The sequence below is a fragment of the Numida meleagris genome, chromosome 14 (genome assembly GCF_002078875.1).
Source record: "Numida meleagris isolate 19003 breed g44 Domestic line chromosome 14, NumMel1.0, whole genome shotgun sequence".
NCBI lineage: Eukaryota > Metazoa > Chordata > Aves > Galliformes > Numididae > Numida > Numida meleagris.
Window position 1 is genome coordinate 6,858,011 of NC_034422.1, and position 18,196 is coordinate 6,876,206.

Below are 18,196 nucleotides of genomic sequence, written 5' to 3' on the forward strand. Positions count from 1 at the left end.
CTGCAAAGCTCGTTTGTAAAAGGAAAAAAAAAAAAACAACACGTTTATTTTTCTCACCAGAAGGACATAAAATATACAGTACGTCTGTACAAACCAAAGTAAAAAAAAAAAAGTGCATTATGCATCCCCTACCGCCAACGCACAGTACAAAAGATACTGCCGATTTAAATATAAAACCAGACTCAAGAAATACAACGGAATGAAAAGAACGTTGTTATGAGACAGGACAGCGATGGACACGGCCCGGCGCTCACCCTCGCTCTCCTCCCACAGCTGCTGAGCCATCCTGATAGCGACCAGGTGGGAGAACGGGGCCCACTTTGGGTTTTCCATTGGGATGGGGTTGGGTTTGGGTCATGGGCAGGAGTTGGCTGAGCACCCACGGGCAGCAGTGAAATGGGGAAGGGGTGAGCGGGGCCGGAGGGAGGAAGTGGAAACAGTCTCACTGCCACCGGATACACCGAAAGCACCAAAAAAAATGAACAGCAAACAGCAGAGTTGAACAGCTCAGCGTAAATACACAGTATTTGTAAACTAGTCTTAAGGCACTCCATTGTAAAAGAAGGATTACGATACGTGGAAAACAAAAGCAAACCATCTACCTTCTCATGCAACACATCCGAGCCTGTGAGCAGCATCACAGCTTTGGCTACAACCCCCCCGGTATGGCACACCACGCCTGTTCCGATGGCAGTGGCACTGGTGGCATCACCAACCTCTTGGTGACGGCAGTGGGCATCAGCATCCATATCAGCCCCAAGCCCCAAAGGAGGCAGAGCCCCGTGCGTCTCCTCCGGGGCCCCACGTGCAGGAGCTCTGCTTCAAATCACGGGGGAAATAGGAAACGCGCCCTTAAAACGCACGGGGAATGTAAGACTCTTTCAAGAGGGACGTTTATTTACTGATTCCCAGTCCCTCCAATTCCTCACACTGTTAATATAAAAAAAGTACAGTCTTGAAAAACCTTAATTCAGGGCACGTAGGACAGTAAAGCACACGGCTCCCTTTCTCGAGCCATTGAGGTTTTGATGAACGTGGGCTGAGAATGACAGTTCACAGTTCTGCTTTTCCCTCACCTCAACGAGAGGATCGTTAAGAATGGCTTTGACAGGGCTCCACAGGGATTTTAAAGGTTTGGGGCTCACTCTTGCCCTGGGATTTCCATGCGCATCCGCTTGCCATCGCTGTCCTGGGAGCTCCGGTCTGACCCCAGCCTGTTACACACTGCGAAGGGAACATGGGCAGCCAGGAGCTGTCCTGCCCAGCCAGGTAGGGGATGGCTTCATTGTCCCGTGTGCCACCAGCAGCCCGACAAAAGGTCCCCACAACACCAACACAGCATCACACATTGAGACTCACTACGGTGCACGGCCACTCACTGGTTGTTCATCATCACTGGGACATCACAAACCACGACAACAGCGAAAAACACCCGAAGGGCACAGCACCTCTCCACCTGAGCACGACGAACCTTCGACAGCAACACAACCTGGAAGCACTCCGTCACCAACAGGAGACAACGACGATTCACGTGGTCATGCAGCAAAGGACAACGCCAGCGGATCACAGTCGGTACGAACACGGCTTCACACTCCTTCACTTGACGTTACAGCGACAGCACGCGGTGCAGGACAGCCCGGCACCGCTCCTCCAGCAGAACACAGCTAACAGGAAGGGAACGCCTTCGGGTAACAGTCAGTACGGTGGGAAAAGCTTTTAAAAACCCAAACAAACCACAACTAAAAGTCGGCAGGAGCAGAGGTAGCGTTCGTGTCACCGTTATAAAGGTTTTGTCCACGAGTGCTTGTTTTAGCAGGACACATTTCAATTTAAAAAGTCACAACTAATTGTTTCGTTGAGACTCTCAATTCAGCATTTCATATAGATAGACAGATGGAAGTATCTATCCATATACAAACACACGCAAGCACATTGTTACACTTGGCAAACAGTATGAGAAACAGCGTCCTGCAGGACAACGGGCGACTCACACACACGGTCCTCTTCTAAGTCATGCAAAACATTTTATTTTCCCTTGTGCCATCCACGACCCATTACGTTTCTTTTTCTCCCCGCTTAAGAGTACAAGGAGGGGAAGAAGAGGCGGCGTCAGACGAACTACCGCAAGTCGGATGATTGGTGCAACGAATAAATGCCTTAGAAAAATAACAATAACAAAGAAAAAAAAAAAAGAAAACAACAAAAAAAAAAAATCCAGCCCCCTATTCCCCCCCCCACGGAAGGCATCAACTTTTGCCAAGCCAAAGCGGAGTCTTCGTGTTCCCAAGGGCCGGCTTGGCTGACAGCTTGGAGCCAACATCCGCGCTCCTTGGGGCAGAGGGTGGCTCACAGAGCCCGGAAGACTCGCTGGAAACGGCCTCCTTGGAGCCCGTGATGGTCGACACGTCCATGTCGCTGGACAGGTCCTCGGAGGACAGGTTAAGACAGCCCAGCTTGGCGAGAGAATTGGACCTCTTCAACGGGGAAGAGACAGTCAAGCCGGCCAGCCGCAGCCGGGTCTCGATCTCCTGAGTCCGCTGCTTCACCAGGCCGGGCTTGCCGCGCACGCTGTGGATGCTGTCGCTGCTGGAGCTGCGCGTCAGGTTGGAGCTGCGGGAGGACGAGGGGGTGTAGCTGATGGTCTTCAGGAAGTCCTTGGTGAAGCTGCTGGTGTGCTCCAGCCTGCACACCACGGGGGTGGAGGTTTTCTGAGAGATCCCCTCCAGCACGCGTTTGACCTCCAGCTTCTCCAGGTCGCTTTCAGCATCTCCGGGTACAGGCGGCGAAGGCCTCAGCAGGGGCACGAGGCCGGGATGCGGAACCAGCTCCTCACCTTCCTCTGCGATGCTGGGCTCGGCCCTGCCCAGGGCGCTCTCTCGGAGCAGCACCGAGGTGTCCGAGGGCAGGCTCCTCAGCCGCTCCAGCTCTTTGGTGTGCTTCCTAACCAAGCCTGCCTTCTGCAACTGGATAAGGGACTCCTGATGCTGCATCAAGTAACTGTTAGCACTTGGCTTTTCCAAGTCTTTACTGAACAACAAGTACTTCAGGTCCTTGGTAGGTTTGCTATCTTTTCTGGCCAGAGATTCTTCCTTCACCACTTCTGTGCTAAGGAGGCTCTTGTCACAGTGTGAGTTTCTCCTGGGCTGCAGCGTTCTGACAGGGATTTCTGGCACGTCTTTTCCTTTCTCTGAAAAGCCGCACTGATGAGCAACCACGGATTTGCAATTACCAGCTTCCAAAGCACCGCCTCCTGCTGACAGGGGAAGCAGTGCCTCAGTGTTTCTAGTCCCAATTCCCTCCTCCATGCGTGCCCTGCTGGGCAGGTGCTCCCCCAAGGAGGGGAGGTGGGAGAGGAGGGCTGGCTGCGTGCAGATGGTGGAGCTGCGGTGCGCGGAGCTGGGGTTCAGCTTCTCACACTGCTCCCCAAAGGAGTCCGGAGCCAGGCTGCCCGATGAGTACATGCACTCAGCACAGGACTGGTAGGAAGGCTTGACTTTACTGAGGATCCCAAACACTGCGTCATGCTGCAAAAAAAGAAAACAGGTACAGATCAGTGGGAGCAGAACAGGGAGAGGCAAAGGTCATGAGATGTATGCAGCTTTGAAAGGCAGCCCGCTGCCCTGTCTCTTCGTGCCCCACAGCAGGAACAATAACTCCCAGTGGAAGGACACCTACCGTCTCAAGTGATGGTTATGCAAGCAAGTTGCCCAGAGCAGTTTATAGTACACTCACATGTGTGTGCTCTCTCTCTCTGGCATCTATATCCATAGCTTGGGCAAGCAAAGCCATGTTCAGAAGCACTTCAAAAAGGAGGAGGAGCTCATCATGGAACGAAAGGCTTTATTCCAAGTCAAATGAAACTGTGCTACGAAGATGAGTAGTTCTGCCTGCAGTAGTCAGCCATGCTAATCACCTACACATCAGATCCATACGCACCTCAAAATCCTCTGGGCAACTCCTTTTGCTGTTGTTGTTATTCAGGTTCTCCCTATTAAGCCTGCTCTCCTCCTTGTGCACGGACAACCGCCGCTTCCACTTCTCCATGGGGTTTTCCTCCCTGATACCGTCCTCCCCCGGTTCCCTGGTGCCCAGCACCATTCTCGCCTTCCGGGGGCTGAAGTCCCGTTTCTTCTTCACCTCCTTCTCACAGAAGCTGCTCAGTTCTGCCAGTGGCTCCGCTGGCTCCAGGCCTTTGGCCATCTCCGGAGGCACGGCTGGAGGCTGCCTCGCCAGCGAGGCCGCGCGCTCCGTGAGCGCATCCCGCTCCAGCTCCTCCACGTGGCAAAAGCTCTCCCTGTCCCCAGGCACCTTGTTCTCCAGCAGCGTGTCCGAGAGGCGGCGGAAACAGTAATTGAAGCCTATGGGCAGCTCCGTGCCAGCTCGGTTGTCCAGGTACGCCGACTGCGACGGGGTGTCCAGGTCAGCCAGCCGGTTTTCGAGGTCGATGTCCAAGCTCTCAAGTAAGAAGTCACCCGACCCTGCAGTGCCGTCTGTGCTCTGGGGGAGGTTGCTCTCTGCCTGCTGCTTCCACAGCTTGTTGTGGCGTTGCTTGCTGGAGGAAGGACAGAGATACAAGTGAGCACAGTGGAGCAGCTGCTGATGGCTGCGGCACAAGCTGAGGGTGCTCAGCTCCAGGAGCATCCCTCCCTCTCTATGCCCGGAGCAGATCCACAACCCAGCACAGACTGACTGGCAGGTCCAGCCCCGCGCTCCCACCTGGCCATCCTAAGCATCAGGAGTTTGCCCACTGCACCTCCTCCAGCATCTCTTTGGCCCAGCAGACTCACAGCAGGGCCCTGAACCACACACAAGGGAAACCGAGACTTCTGCCAGCATAAAACGCTCTGAACCAACATCTCTGCACGTTTCATGGCACGGCTTCTGCTGAACCAGAGTGGAAAATTTTCCTTCTCTTCCCCAGCTAGAGCAGAGGCCAAGTGGAGCATGCAGAAACCCTTATTAGATACTACAGCCTTTGCAGTGACAAAGCCTCGCGATTGGCATGGTCACCCAGAACTGCAAATGATTCGCCTCCAACACTGCCCAAGCTCAGTTCTGCCTCATAAAACAAGAACAATGTTTTGCTGCTGAGAAACACCAACACGCTTTTCAAGCACAGAGAAATTGTTGATGAATTATACCAGAGCAGATCTCCCTGGAAGACAGCTAATTTCCATCTGAGGAGGGCTGGCAGAGAAAGGGTTTAGAAAAGAGCAGTTAGCCCAGGCTCCTGCTTCTGCCCTTCCAAAGAGAGCCCCTCTGCATGGTGGAGTGGCCTTCAAACTGCAGCACCACACACGTCATCACTGTTTTTGTCTTGCTCATTAGCAGAAGAGCTGAATGGCTGAAGAGAAATCCATGGAACTCAATATTTTGCGATACACCGAAACTCTAGAGGTGTTGCCTACGATGAGCTCCTTTGATTTCCTGCTAATCTTCCTTCTGTCACCTCACCTTGCATCTAAAATGCCTTCATATTCCAGGAGCTGTCTCATGAAGCCTGCATTTGGCCTTGCAATGCTGCGTTTCTGCTTCACGTAATTATAGGCCTTCTCCAGTGACCAGCCAAACTCCTTCATTGCATAAGCTATCACGGTGGACGCAGACCGGCTCACGCCCATTTTGCAGTGCACCAGGCACTTGGAGTGATTCTTCCTGTGGAAAGATAAAGAAAACACCTCTCTAACCTTTCTGGTTATCATCCATGTTGTTAACATTTTAAATGGTGGAGGGGCAGTGCTTTGCCCTGCTGACCACTCTTAACACCACAGCTCAGTAGGTTGGGAGCGTTTTGGACTAAGATGCCCGTGAGAAGAATCCTTCTCCAGAAAAGTCAGGAGGTGGGAAAGGCAGCCTCAGCCATGCTGTCATGTCAGAGGCCATCACGAAGCCTCCCACCCTCTTGCCCAATGCTCTGGGCACAGGGGTAAGCAGGAGCAACCTGCGTGTGACAACCAGCAGCGTGTGATGGGCTCTGTCACCATCTCTTGGGCTCATCCAACAAGGACACGCCTTGGAATATTTCCAGAACATCTCAAGTAGAGGAAACGTCCCCGTTTCCTTTTAGAAGCAAAACAAAATAATAGTAATTAAAAAAACCCATCGGTTAGAAATGGGTTAAAACCAGTACAGGAAGACGCAAAGTACACGGAAGCTCCAGGGACACAGAACTCCTGGCAGAAGATGTAACGCAAAGCCCAGCTGCCACCTCCAGCTGCAGAGCTGGCTGGAGCACGCGGGGCAGTGTCACCTCCCCCAGACTTCAGGCAGCTCCTGCTGTGGCTTGGATTGGATGCGCTCTGCTGGGATGTGCTCACACACCAAACCACGTCCCCCAGCCCACTTACTTGGCCTTGTTTATGAAATGATATGCCTCGTTCCAGTGAGCCAGGAGGTCAGTCGTCTCCTCGTCGTACACCCGGATGTTGTGATAGGCAAACAAGCCAGGGAAAAAGTTATCTATTTCCCTGGTCACGTTCAAAATGTAGTCAATGCTGCGGAGAGCGAAAAGAAAAATAAGAGTTGAGCTGCCACGGTCATGAAAAGGAAGCTGATGCACATTGTGAATCTCCTGATTCCTGCCAAATACTACAGCAGGGTTTGCAATGTACCTAGGGAGAAAGAAGGCCCGTATTGATTTACTGCTTCATATCATTCAGATAAATCAAGGCCGTGGGGTATTTATTGCAGAGTTTTTCCAGCTTTGACTTCTAGACACCGCATGTCAAGATGCCCTCACCAAAGATCAGAAGCATTAACGTGCTGGTTGATCCACTGGCCCAAAGACGTTCAGACATCTGTTCCCAAGGATTCCAAATTAAACATTTTTAGTCATGCTGTTGAGCAATAATTTTCAGTTTCTCACATCAGAGGTGGCGTATGCCTTGGGAGAACAGCAAATATACGTAAAATTCTCACTCATCCAAAAAACCTGAAAATAAATCAAGCCAAGAAGTGGTGTGGTGATGAGAGTGTGCTGAAAGACAGCCCTGCAGCTGCCTGTCTGGGCAGGTGAGGTGGGGATTGCTCATCCACAGGAAGTTCTGCTCCACTGAGATGGAGTTTTTTCCTAAACGCTGCACTGTAACATTTGCTCTTCTGCAGCATGCAGGAATTTACACCTGACACAACAGCGTATATGTCTGCTTCGTACTTGGCTGCTACACACCGGGAGGGTGGTTCAGAGATCTTAAAAGTTTTGTTACTTCCACTTCATACGTGATGGAAATGAGGTAGGAAAGTTTTCCTGACCAAAGTCCTGATGATCAGTTACCCACACTGCTGGGAACTCATCCCTACCAACTACAAATGCCACACGGCATCTCAAGAGACCTCAGTATAAAAGTCAAAGGACTCAGAGCCTGGACGGTACGGTACTCACCCCGAGCCCTGCAGCTCCTCCAGGTTAGAGGCATTCCACTCTGACCCCTGCAACAGTCACACAGATAAAAACATCTTTCAAAGGAGCTTCTCCATTTCTAAGATTCTGAGTGCCCCAGTCTCAGCACTGCTCTTCAGCTGCCAACTGAAATGTTGCTAATGGTTACTGAAGGGCACAATTAGTACCACCAGCTTCAGGGTGTTGTGAAGAACCACAGGATGCTGCCTGAATCATTCTAGCAGGCAGAGCAGGCTCATTCTAACAGCCTCAAATTCAGGCACGAGGAATGTTCACGGTCCCTCTGAAATCAGAAGAACTGGGGACAAAAAGGCACAAGGGCTGTGCAGGAAGAAATCCTGTAAGACTCAAGAGTCAGGGTAAGCTCAGTCCCAAATCACTATGCCCTGGCCATTCTGGATTTTTAACCACAGAGATAAACAGTGCTGAGAAAGAAAAATAATTATGTGTGGCATAACTGTGATCACAAGGATATATATATATATATGGGAAGAGTGAGGCAAATCCTGGAAGTTCTGGAGGTGGTCACACTGGATCTCACTGAATCCACAAAACAGAAAGCTAAGCATGGTTTAAAAAGCAGGTTTTGCCCTCAGACATCAACACTTCCTCTGACTCTCTCCAGGAAAAAAAAAACCTAAAAGTGACCCCATGTAAGGGGCACAAATGTGTTCATCTCAAGCAAGTCTTTGTTCCAGACGGCAGTGTCTGGTTTTGCTTGCAGTTCCATCTAGTGGCAAAACATTACACAGAACACACATCTTTCTTTGCTTTTGCAGAAAGTCGAAGGGCACAGCACCTTCAGCCTTACTCTTCATACAGCTTTGGCCATGCACATAGAACTCGACACCAAATGCAGATCCCCCACAGCCCAGTGATTCGTCAGGTCACCCTCACTAAGCCTTCATCTGTGCTGGAGCTCCTAAGAGGGCAACTCACCAGATACAAGTGATCAAAAATCAGAGAGGGTTTGTCCATCTGACCAAGGATAAGCAGCATTTCATTGTCTATGAATTCCTTGAATTCTTTCAAGTTGCAATTCATGTGTTTCTCCAGCTCATTCCGGATCTGCAGAGCAGAAAACAAAGGATGCCACCTAGAATCATCTCTGTTCAATAGAAACATTTATTGGCACTCTTTTTACAAAACACTTTTTATGTACTTCATTAAAGACAGCAGGAGGGATTCAGCCTTCTGGAGACAAAGAATCTCACTATGCAGCATCACTCCAAGCATCTTAGGCCCCCATATCTGAGATCTGTGAAGAAGGCTTCAGATAACATCCAAGTAAAATACACGTGTCATGCACCTCCTTCCAAAAAATAACTGGAGATGAACAAGACCCAGGAGGGCAACTGACAAACATGAAACTCAAAACCCAAACCTGCATGGAACTATTACCATTTGCTCTGAGTACATCTGCACTGCGCCCCTGTGGGACGGATCCAAACTAGTTTTAGCCTTGACTCTTCATTCATAGGCACACCAGCAAAGTTTCACCTGTAAGCCTCTCTGACATTGCTCAGGAACAAAGAAAACAAAATCTTGAAAGTGAAGCCAACAAAGAGAGGGGAAGACACTGTTTCTTAGCACACAATTTGCTCCGTGTCCATGAACAAGTGAAGACCAGGATGCTCCTCTAAAACAGCTGTGCATATTCACAGCTGGGAGGACTCAGGCCACTAACTGCATCTTTAGAGAGTGCTCTCTGTGCTCATGTAACTCTGAGGAATAAGTGGCCTCAAATTCACTGCTTGGACATGCCCACACGTGCTTCAAGTTGTAATGAAGTATCACCTCCCATGCCACTCTTGGCTTGTTACTAAAGTCTTGAAAAAATGCGCTCCGATATTGGTATTACTCTGCTTTACTGCTAGAGAAACAGAGGTGTAGCAAAGCCAAGAGCAGAGCCTTTATCAGTTGGAAACACACTCAAAAGCCAGTGGTACTTCACCTTACAACATCTTTTTGTCAGTACAACATTGTCTGGAAAAGGAGTCCAGCAGGAAGAATAAAGGAGGAGGAGTTTTTCTATTTACCTCCTTTGAAGTCACATTTTCCAGGTCTTTGCTCATCATGATGCTCCGGAGCTTGGCTTTAATGAGGCGTTCTGTCCGTTCCCTTTCAGTTGGCCTGGAAAGGAAAAGGGAGAGGATGTCTCCAAACCAGCAGTAAACACTCCTGAGACAATGCAACGTGGACAGCACAGAGGGCTGGTGGGAAGGACTTGCACTGAAAGCATCTCGATCAGGAAAATGGAAGGAAAACATCTGAAGGCATTTAAGTAGAGAAAGGAAATTAACTGCCAGAGGAACAAAAGGGACAAAAGGGGATTTCTCTTGTGAACCAAGTCAACTTTTTATAATAAAACTGAGAACTGACTTGTCAACAAACAGAGCTGGAGAGTCAGGGCGGGTGGACTCCAGGTCCTGCATGGCATTCCACTCGTTGATGCAGCTCTGGTCAGAGCTGATGCAGCTTTCATAGTACGTGGCCCAGACCAAGGCCATCCCACCTGGGAAGTAGTTGTACCTTCTTGCAACCTCACAGGCTTTATGGAGGATCTGTAGAGCAGACCTGCAAGATTGGGAACAAATTTGTGCAGGCACAATCAGCACAAACACATAAATCAAGATTAAGAGATTTTCACAGAAGACTTTCAGCACTGTGTGTTGCAGTTTGCTTTTTGAGAGCTGCAGCTTTATTGTATCAGAGTTCAGAGAGGGCACGTTGGAGGCTTTCTCAAGAGCCCATCTGAAACAGGCTTAGATTTTCTCCTCATCAACTGGCAAGCACGAGGCACAGCCACTCTGGGACCTAATCATTAGCTAACTTGTAAAGCCAGACCAAAGAAAAATAAAGAACATGGACAATTTTCAAACCACCTTCAGCAAGGAGTCAAATACATATTTACAGCATTCTTGGCCCCTGACACGCTCCAGGGACAGGGCCCAGATTGGGTCATTTGTTTTTGTAAATCCTAGCATTACTTTTTCTTTCCTCCCTTCCCTCCTCCGTTTTTCCTTTTTTTTTTTTTTTTTTTCTTTCCTTCTTTCTTTTAAGGCTCTGCTCTGAAGATGTCATTGTAGGGAACATATTAACCACATCTAAGGCTGCCAACAGGAGGGGCCGAGTTCAAAAAATGACAGGAACGAGAGTTTTGTTTGTTTCTGTACCAAACCATCCAGAGCACGTCACCATTCTCTACATCTTTATCTTGTCCCTACCAGCTATCACAAGCACAGGAGTTTCCATGCAGAACCCAAAGAGAGGCATCTGCCCTGTTTGGAGCAGGATAAAGCCTCTTCAAGAAGGCATTTGCTGGCACAGCCGCTGCTGATTCAGCCATCTCTGCTTCAGCTTTTTGGAATCCCTGCACATGGGAGGGGTGTCAGGAGCTGAAAGGTGAGCATGATTGCAGAGCAGTACGGAAAGTTTCCACGCAGCAGGAGCCCCAGCCTGGCCCCAGGGATGGGGCAGAGTTGGAAATGCCATCAGATTGGCAACGGGTCGCGAGACTCCCTCCTACTAGGGAAGTATGCGCGGAGAGGAAAGACCGGGTTTGCAGCCTGATGAATTCACGTGGGGCTTTCATGTCTATACATCTCATCAGTGCCATTTCCCACTGCTCTCACGTCACAGAGCACACAGCTGCAGGAGAAGATGCTGGTTTTGGATCGGTGCTCCCGGAGCCTCTTCATAGCCTTGCTACCAGCTGATGCAAGGAAGCGGCATCCCTGCTGCAGCTCGCTAAGTATCAGTTATGGAAAATGCTAAAATGCAGTTTGTTTGTTGGTAATTTATTCACGGAAATTACAGCCTCTTTCTCAATAAAGTTAATTAGCACACATACCACATGGCTTGCACTGACACTGGCTTGAAGATGTGCATTCTCCCAGCAGTGCTCACACTGAAGCCACTAAGAGAGAGGGGAAAAAACAGTCACAAACTGCTCTTCTCTGCACCTCAGCCTGCTGCGAGGCAGCTACAGGAGCACCCACAATCAATAGGAATAAGGGATGGGAATTTCCATCACTGATTTTCCATTATCCTCCCAAACAAAGGTGGCAAGCGGACACCTGCCATACACCGCCAGGAATGGGAGCTCCACCCCTTGGGCAGGATTTTGGAAAGCACTGACTGGATATGACAGGTTCCACTGCGTGGATGGAGGGCAGCAAGACAAAAACTCTGTCTGAATTTAAGGACTGCAGCCATGAATCTGAAACTGGGACTTATTTGTATGATGACAGGCAGTCTCTCCCACAGCAGCCCCCAGAAGGGAAGGCCATTCACATCTGTCCTTTTCATGGGGTTTCTTACCCATCGCCATCAAGATGGATCTTAGTATCGCTCCACAGACGAAGAACCATTCCTATAGTGCAGCTTTTACTGGAAGAGAAACGTTAAGGATGTTAAATATAGGCCACAATGCAGTCATGCCAATATCCTCAATTATTAATAGCCTTTAATTTTTAAAATGCTCTGGCCTTGCTTTAGTAATTCCTCATAATACCTTCGACCATCCAACGTGTAGCACACAAGGAGATGGGCAACTAAAGTGTAAAGGTCTTCTCTGACACCGGAGAACCAAGAGCACAGAATCAGCCACCACAGCTGCCAGAATGCACTGCAGTATCTGCCTCACCACCTCTGCTCCTCTATCACCCTCATAAGCTCAGGGCAAGGAAGTTCCCTAACAGGAGAGAAGAGCAGGATATAATCTCTGGCTGCAGAGATTCAGCTTTCAGCAAGTGCTGGTAGGTGCTTTCCTTTCTGCCCTTTGCAGAGAGGACCCCTGGGGCCTTTCAAAGGATCGTGTGCTCGGTTCTCACTTCATCACTTTGGCTGGTAGAAAAGAAAAAAGCATTTTATGGGGGTACCTAACCCAGAAGAACACTTCCATTTCAGAGATGCAATCTGGCAAGAAAACCGTACTATAATGGGGGGCCGGCAACTTTCAACCACTAAATAATTCAGTTGCTGAGATATTAAAGTTTTAAAGGAAATCAGGATGCATGCAACAACCAAAAGCAAAGAACCCAGGTTTGTTTTATATTTTTTACTCTACTATTTTTAAAGCCTTCAGCCACTTCCTACAGTGAATCAAAGGCTCTGATAGAGGCCAGTTTGAACACACATGTAGACAATGTGCACTCTACAGCTCTGAGAGAAAAAAAGTTTCTTATTAAACACATGTACAAGGAATAAAGCCCACAAAAGCCTGACCAGCCCAACTGTCAGCAGCCAGAACACTCACAGCTGAGAAGTGCCATCTCAGCCCCAACACGGAGCCTTGCAGTCCCTCAGTGAGTCACTAATGCCAACAGACTTCTTTATGCACGACGCTTTTCCTTAATTAACAAATCCCTCAGCTGTCAGAGGCAACTGACTGAACCAGCAGCAAGCCTTGCAGCTAGGATGGATTCGCCATAACTTTTCCATCTCTCCTCTTGTCTCACACCAATCACCTCCAGGAGCAAATTACTGGAAGGTCACCTTGGATTTGGAGAGGACAAGGCCAATGCTCCCTGCTGTCACGCACCAAGCATGCCAGAAGGGAATGCTACGTTGGAATTTCCTCCCTAACACCAACAGCACTAATTAAGAGCAGACACACAAGCAGCAGCAAAGCCAAGACAACAATCTCCTTAGGAAGGCATTGCTAGGAGTTCACCAACAAGACCCACTGCAGTGCAGAAGCTCCCCCTTCCCACTTAAATCCACAGAGGTTTTCCAGACAAAAAAAACCCCACAAAGCTCCATTGGCTACATCAGCTCAGCACGGCAACGTGCTCAATCACTGGAGAACAGAAACAAGTCTGGAAGCTCTGCCTTCTAACTCCAGCTCTGCCAAAGCTGCCTCACCTCTTCGAGCCAAGAGCCGTTCTTGGTTTCCTCACCTATAACTGGAATTATGGGAGAAGGTCTGCAGCAACGTTTTGTTTTCATTCCAAAACATTCTGTGCTCTTATCAGTTAGACAAAAGGAACAGCTCATTACTAACACATTTGTTTGTTGGTTTTGGAGGTACTCTTGGACTATTGTTGTTGACGCTATTTGGCAACTAACCTACCTGAAACAGCTCCATTGCATCATGCCACAAACAGACTTGAAGTCTGATGGAGCAAATAAGTTCCAGTTTAGCAAACGCTTCCACAGAAGCATTTTGTCATGAGGAGACAGCAAGCTACCACAGATGAGGTAGATACCACAGCCCCCAAGATGGATTACAAGTGAATGCTTTGCCCACAGCTGCACTGAGAGCCCAGAGAATCAAAGGAGACCAAAAGTTTTCTGGAACAAAAGGCACTCTCAGAACAGTCGGAAGAATTAACAGCTATGGCTCCTCTCTTGCTAGAGGACATGAAAATTAACTGCTTGGGGACAGTTGTTGACGGGCTTTCCAGAGAATCCAGCCGCCCTGATTTCCAAGCCCAGCCTTGCCCTAGACATACCTCTCCTTGCTGGAAAAATCCACACCCAGCAAAATATTCTCTTCTGTGTCCTGTCGCCCGTTGCTGTACACAACCACCATGTACCGGACTCTGTCTGTCCACACGCTTTCCAAACGGACAGCCTAGAAAAAAAAAAGACATCAAGCTCTGCAAAACAGCCTTTGGATAATCTTTACTTCCATTGCTGACTAATGTTTTTCAGGTGCAACTGTGCCCAAAAGCTTTATTTAGCCGCAGTATGAAAGACACTTGGAGAGAGAGTCTCTCTTCCAAGCAAGGCCAGTTGCCAGTTTGACTTGGAATCAGGAGAGGAGAAGAAATGCGAGCAGTCCAGATGACCTGTCCCACACTGGAGAAGTGTTACCAAACACAATCTGAAGATTTCCTCTGAAGATGTTCAATTCGAAAGCTGGTAAAAGTATTGGTTGTGCACTGAGCTGGAGAGGCTCAGAGGGTTCTTCCACGCTGATAAGCCTTCACTGAAACATTCTATCTAGCCATTCTAGAGGGGATAATTAACAAGGACCCAATTCGTAACCTGGATGTAAGGATCAGCCTCAAAGGAGCACACAGGGAAACACCATGGGACTGAAGCTAACCATGAAAACCTGGATTCGCCAATGCTTTCCGTGTCCCTGCAGAGACCTGGTTCAAATACCTCCACCAGAAAGAAGGGCAGGAAGATGCACCTGTTCTTACCAGTTTGATTCTATCCTCACAGCGAAGGAGGTTGATCATCACCTGGAGGTGCTGAGGCAAATCACCTGCAGTGAGAGCACAGAAACCATCAGAACAGGTCATCTGAATCTAAGCAACTCCTGAGGAGGAAGGGCTGCAGGAGATGCTCTATTCAGGTGATGCATCCCTTCTGCATCAAATAAAGGACTGCTCATGCAACTACTCCAGAGTGGTGGGTACATTCCTGTTCGGTGTAAGCGAGCAAAAGGAACAAAGAATCTACAAGAAAACCAACCAAGTTCACATCTAATAACTTGGTAACGCACTCATAGCTTTCCATAAAAGATAAAATTCCTTCCGTAGGATGTTTGCTGGGTATATGAAGTTGCTGACAATTGAAGAAACCCAAAGCCATGCTTGGCATTCAAACAGCCTCTTTGTGCTTGGAGTGTTTACTAAGCAGCAGGCACACAGTACCACACTGTGCCTTTCCCACATGCTTCTGCACTCAAAATGCCCTGATAAGCTTATTTCTTCTTGCCCCTTAACCACTTATTACAAAACCATCAATGACAGAAGGCATAAAATTACAGGATGAGTGGGATCCAACTTCCTTAAACCCTGTTGGCTTATCAGTCCTTACAGACATGCACCACACAACTCTCCTCCCACCATTTGGGAACACTGGAGTGTGCCTGGAGGAAGGACAAGCTGTTCTCAAACCATGAGAAATGTCTGCAGGCCAGATTTAGATCCGTTAACTGAAAAAGGGATTTCCTGAAACCAGAAAAGGGGGTGTAAGGAGCTAAGAAATGGGTGTTCGTCCAGAGACTCAAATCCTACTGAAAGCGTTCCTCACTTTTAAGAAGTAGCATCGAACAAAACCAGCAACAGGTAGTTAAAAATAAATAAATAAAAAGAAAGATGCTGTCAAGATGAAAGATGAAGTCCCAAGCTTCAGATTGTGGAAGGCTGGGAGAGCACTCAGGAGAAACGTCCCTGACACACTGAATCTGGAGCTCAGTAACCACAGAAGGGGTGCTAGAGCCACACGACTCAGCCCATTGCATTTTCCTCCCCACAGGCCAAAGGAGAAGGCAAAGATCAAACCACTGAAGCAGAAACAAGTGACATTTCTTCATCGGAGGCTGCAGAAGACAGGGATGCACATACAGCACAGACTCTGGCTCAGAGGGCTTTCCTGGCTACAGAACGCCACAATGTCTGCAGAGAATGAATTCCTGCTCCAGTTACACTTCCAAGAGAATGACAAAAGTGTAAATGAAGACACAATTGTCACCCCTTCCCATCCAAACCAAGAGGACTGAAAACCTGGTTTTCCCCAGCGGGTTGCACAAGGCCCACTGTGACAGACAGAGGAGCCAACCACTGCCCACACCTGCTAGGGGCTGCCAGTGTGGGGGAGAGGAACAGGGAAGAAAGAGGGAAGAGAGCGTCAGGCCATGATTTAATCCATACCTGCATGCTTGTGAGGGTGCTGGAGACTTCGCTGGCCCTGGGAGCTGTTTCCTTGTTGCAAGAAGAGGGCTGCTCCTTTCACCATGAAAAAGCTCTCGCTCAGGCTGGAAAACAAACGACACAGGAAGTCAGCTCAAAGGAAACAGCAGCGAAAACGCGTGCTCCGGTCGGGGCATCTGGGGAAGGAAGGGCTTCTCCTTGTTAAAACACAGCAGGATCTGCCACAAGGAGCTGCTCCCAAAGGTTGATTCTGCCACTTGCAAGGCACAGCTCCAGGATTATTCATGAAGAATTGTGTCATTTTCCACCAGCATTTTATTGCTTGGCCATAGCAGGAGATACTTGCCTGAGCTGTCATGGACTGGAAATGACTTTATCACTTGATTATCAAATTCTGTAACTTAAAAACAGCAAAGGGTAAGAATTCCTACAGGCTTGGACCTGTAAATGACTTCGGATCAGGTCCTGAGTCAATCAGTCCCTATTAATTTCAGTTCTTGAGATCTCTTTGGAATGCAAAAACAAGAACGCGCAGCTATAAATCACAGATTTACAGGGGCAGGGAGGGAAGGTGAAACCTGCACATCACAGGAGAATGAAGTGCGCTGAAATTTCAGGGCAAAAAGCAACAGACACAACAGCAAAGGCCTTTCTCTGCTCTGCTGAGATACAGCTGTCCTGGGAAATAGTGCTGATAAGAAGGGAGGTCACAGCGTATGCACACACAAACGAGACACAGCTAACGAGGAGGCCAATCAGAAGCAGCAGTCAGAGCGAGGAGCAGCACAAGCCTAATTACACGGTCCTGTAATTGCAACTGTACACTGTGAGCATTTCAGAAATAGACGTGGATATAAGTGCTAAAGTTGGCATTTCCCCACAGGGCTGGCAATGAACGTGTCCCAAGCTACACTTTAGGTGCCACAGTAACTGCTCACCTTGCACTTCCTACCCCACTCCAAACATCAGGCAGGGAGCATCACAAGGGACGTTCCTTGCTACACAGCCCAACTTTCTGCTGTCCTGTGCTTCCCAACATAGATCACAGTTCATTACTGACTGCTCTCAACTAAATATAAGAGCTCCACTATGAGTCTGGGCTGCATGAGAGTTGCTTATGCTACAGAAAATGATCCCATACAGAAATGATCCCAAATGATCCCAGCTGCTGCTCCCAGTGCTGGTCTGTTGTGTGCTCTCTCACTGCTAGGCAGAGGCAAAGGCCCCAGAGAGCACCAGCAATGTGGTAAAGAGCCATCAATTCAAGCCTTCCCAGCTCCTGCTCCAAGTTAGGTCTTCCCTCTTCCAAGGACAGAGCCAAGGTTTGCAGTCAGCTGCCTGAATTTACAGCCTTCTTCAAGGCACAAAGCTCCTAGAAAAGCGGGATCGAGTTTAAATTTGAGACCTCAGTCCATCCTAAAAAGCTGAGCACCCTAAAATCTTCACACAAGCTCCAGGCTCCCTCAGCCCTATCTCAGGCCAATAAGCTGTCGGCAGGACAACTGCACTGTAGTTAGAACAAAGCTTGCCCCATTTCTGCTCCCGCAGCACTCACCCCTGGCTCACTGTGAGCCCCGCAGCCCTCACCACCAGCACCCACCCACAGCAAGAATCCCTGCGGGCGGGTGCTTGGTCCATCCCATAAGCAAAGCCACAAGAGCCCTGTTTCCTCCTCACTCCTGACCTAACAAGAAAGCGTTAAAAAAAAAACAAAGACAGAAGCAGCACCAAAGCCATGACACCAACACAACGTATAGGATGTTCACTAGATCGCCGCCTCGTGCATACCCCCCTGGTTTTGCAGCAAGAGGAAAGGAACGGTTAGATAATGTGCAGCTCCTAACGCTCTCCTTCACTGCAGGCAGGAAACCTTCACAATAAGGCAGAACGTTCCCAGTCAGAGAGCTGTGCTGGGGGAGCACAGTGCCCGCAGGCAGAGGTTGACCTGCACAGAGCACGTTTTGCCACCGGGTCTTTATCAGCACAGCAAATAAAAGCAAAACTGAAGAAGCGACCGAGAGCAAGATGTCTGCTCTAGCTTGAAGTATTCTAGCTTAAATGCTTGCGTCTCCATCTGCACGCCGACCTCATAAGCCAGCTCGTGCTCCCCAGCACCCCAGTTTCCCCCCGAGCTGCTGTGGGATGCCACAGGCGCAGTGCTGCACAAAAGCCACTGTGAATT

The 18,196-nt window shown here is 49.0% G+C and overlaps 1 protein-coding gene across 3 annotated transcripts in view; it reads right to left on the bottom strand.

The window, feature by feature from the left end:
• SSH1 (slingshot protein phosphatase 1) overlaps positions 876–18,196 on the bottom strand; it is a 28,467-nt gene continuing 11,146 nt past the window's right edge. For 2 of the 3 annotated variants that reach the window (XM_021413248.1, XM_021413249.1), the window contains 13 exons: positions 16,015–16,118; positions 14,557–14,621; positions 13,858–13,979; positions 11,723–11,791; positions 11,253–11,318; positions 9,782–9,976; positions 9,439–9,532; positions 8,339–8,467; positions 7,382–7,428; positions 6,348–6,494; positions 5,455–5,655; positions 3,937–4,552; positions 2,247–3,524 (listed from right to left, as the gene is read on the bottom strand). In XM_021413248.1, coding sequence (XP_021268923.1) covers positions 2,247–3,524; positions 3,937–4,552; positions 5,455–5,655; positions 6,348–6,494; positions 7,382–7,428; positions 8,339–8,467; positions 9,439–9,532; positions 9,782–9,976; positions 11,253–11,318; positions 11,723–11,791; positions 13,858–13,979; positions 14,557–14,621; positions 16,015–16,118 — 3,133 coding nt within the window. Of the gene's footprint in view, positions 3,525–3,936; positions 4,553–5,454; positions 5,656–6,347; positions 6,495–7,381; positions 7,429–8,338; positions 8,468–9,438; positions 9,533–9,781; positions 9,977–11,252; positions 11,319–11,722; positions 11,792–13,857; positions 13,980–14,556; positions 14,622–16,014; positions 16,119–18,196 lie in introns of all 3 variants that reach the window. The other variant, XM_021413247.1, reaches the window with a different exon arrangement.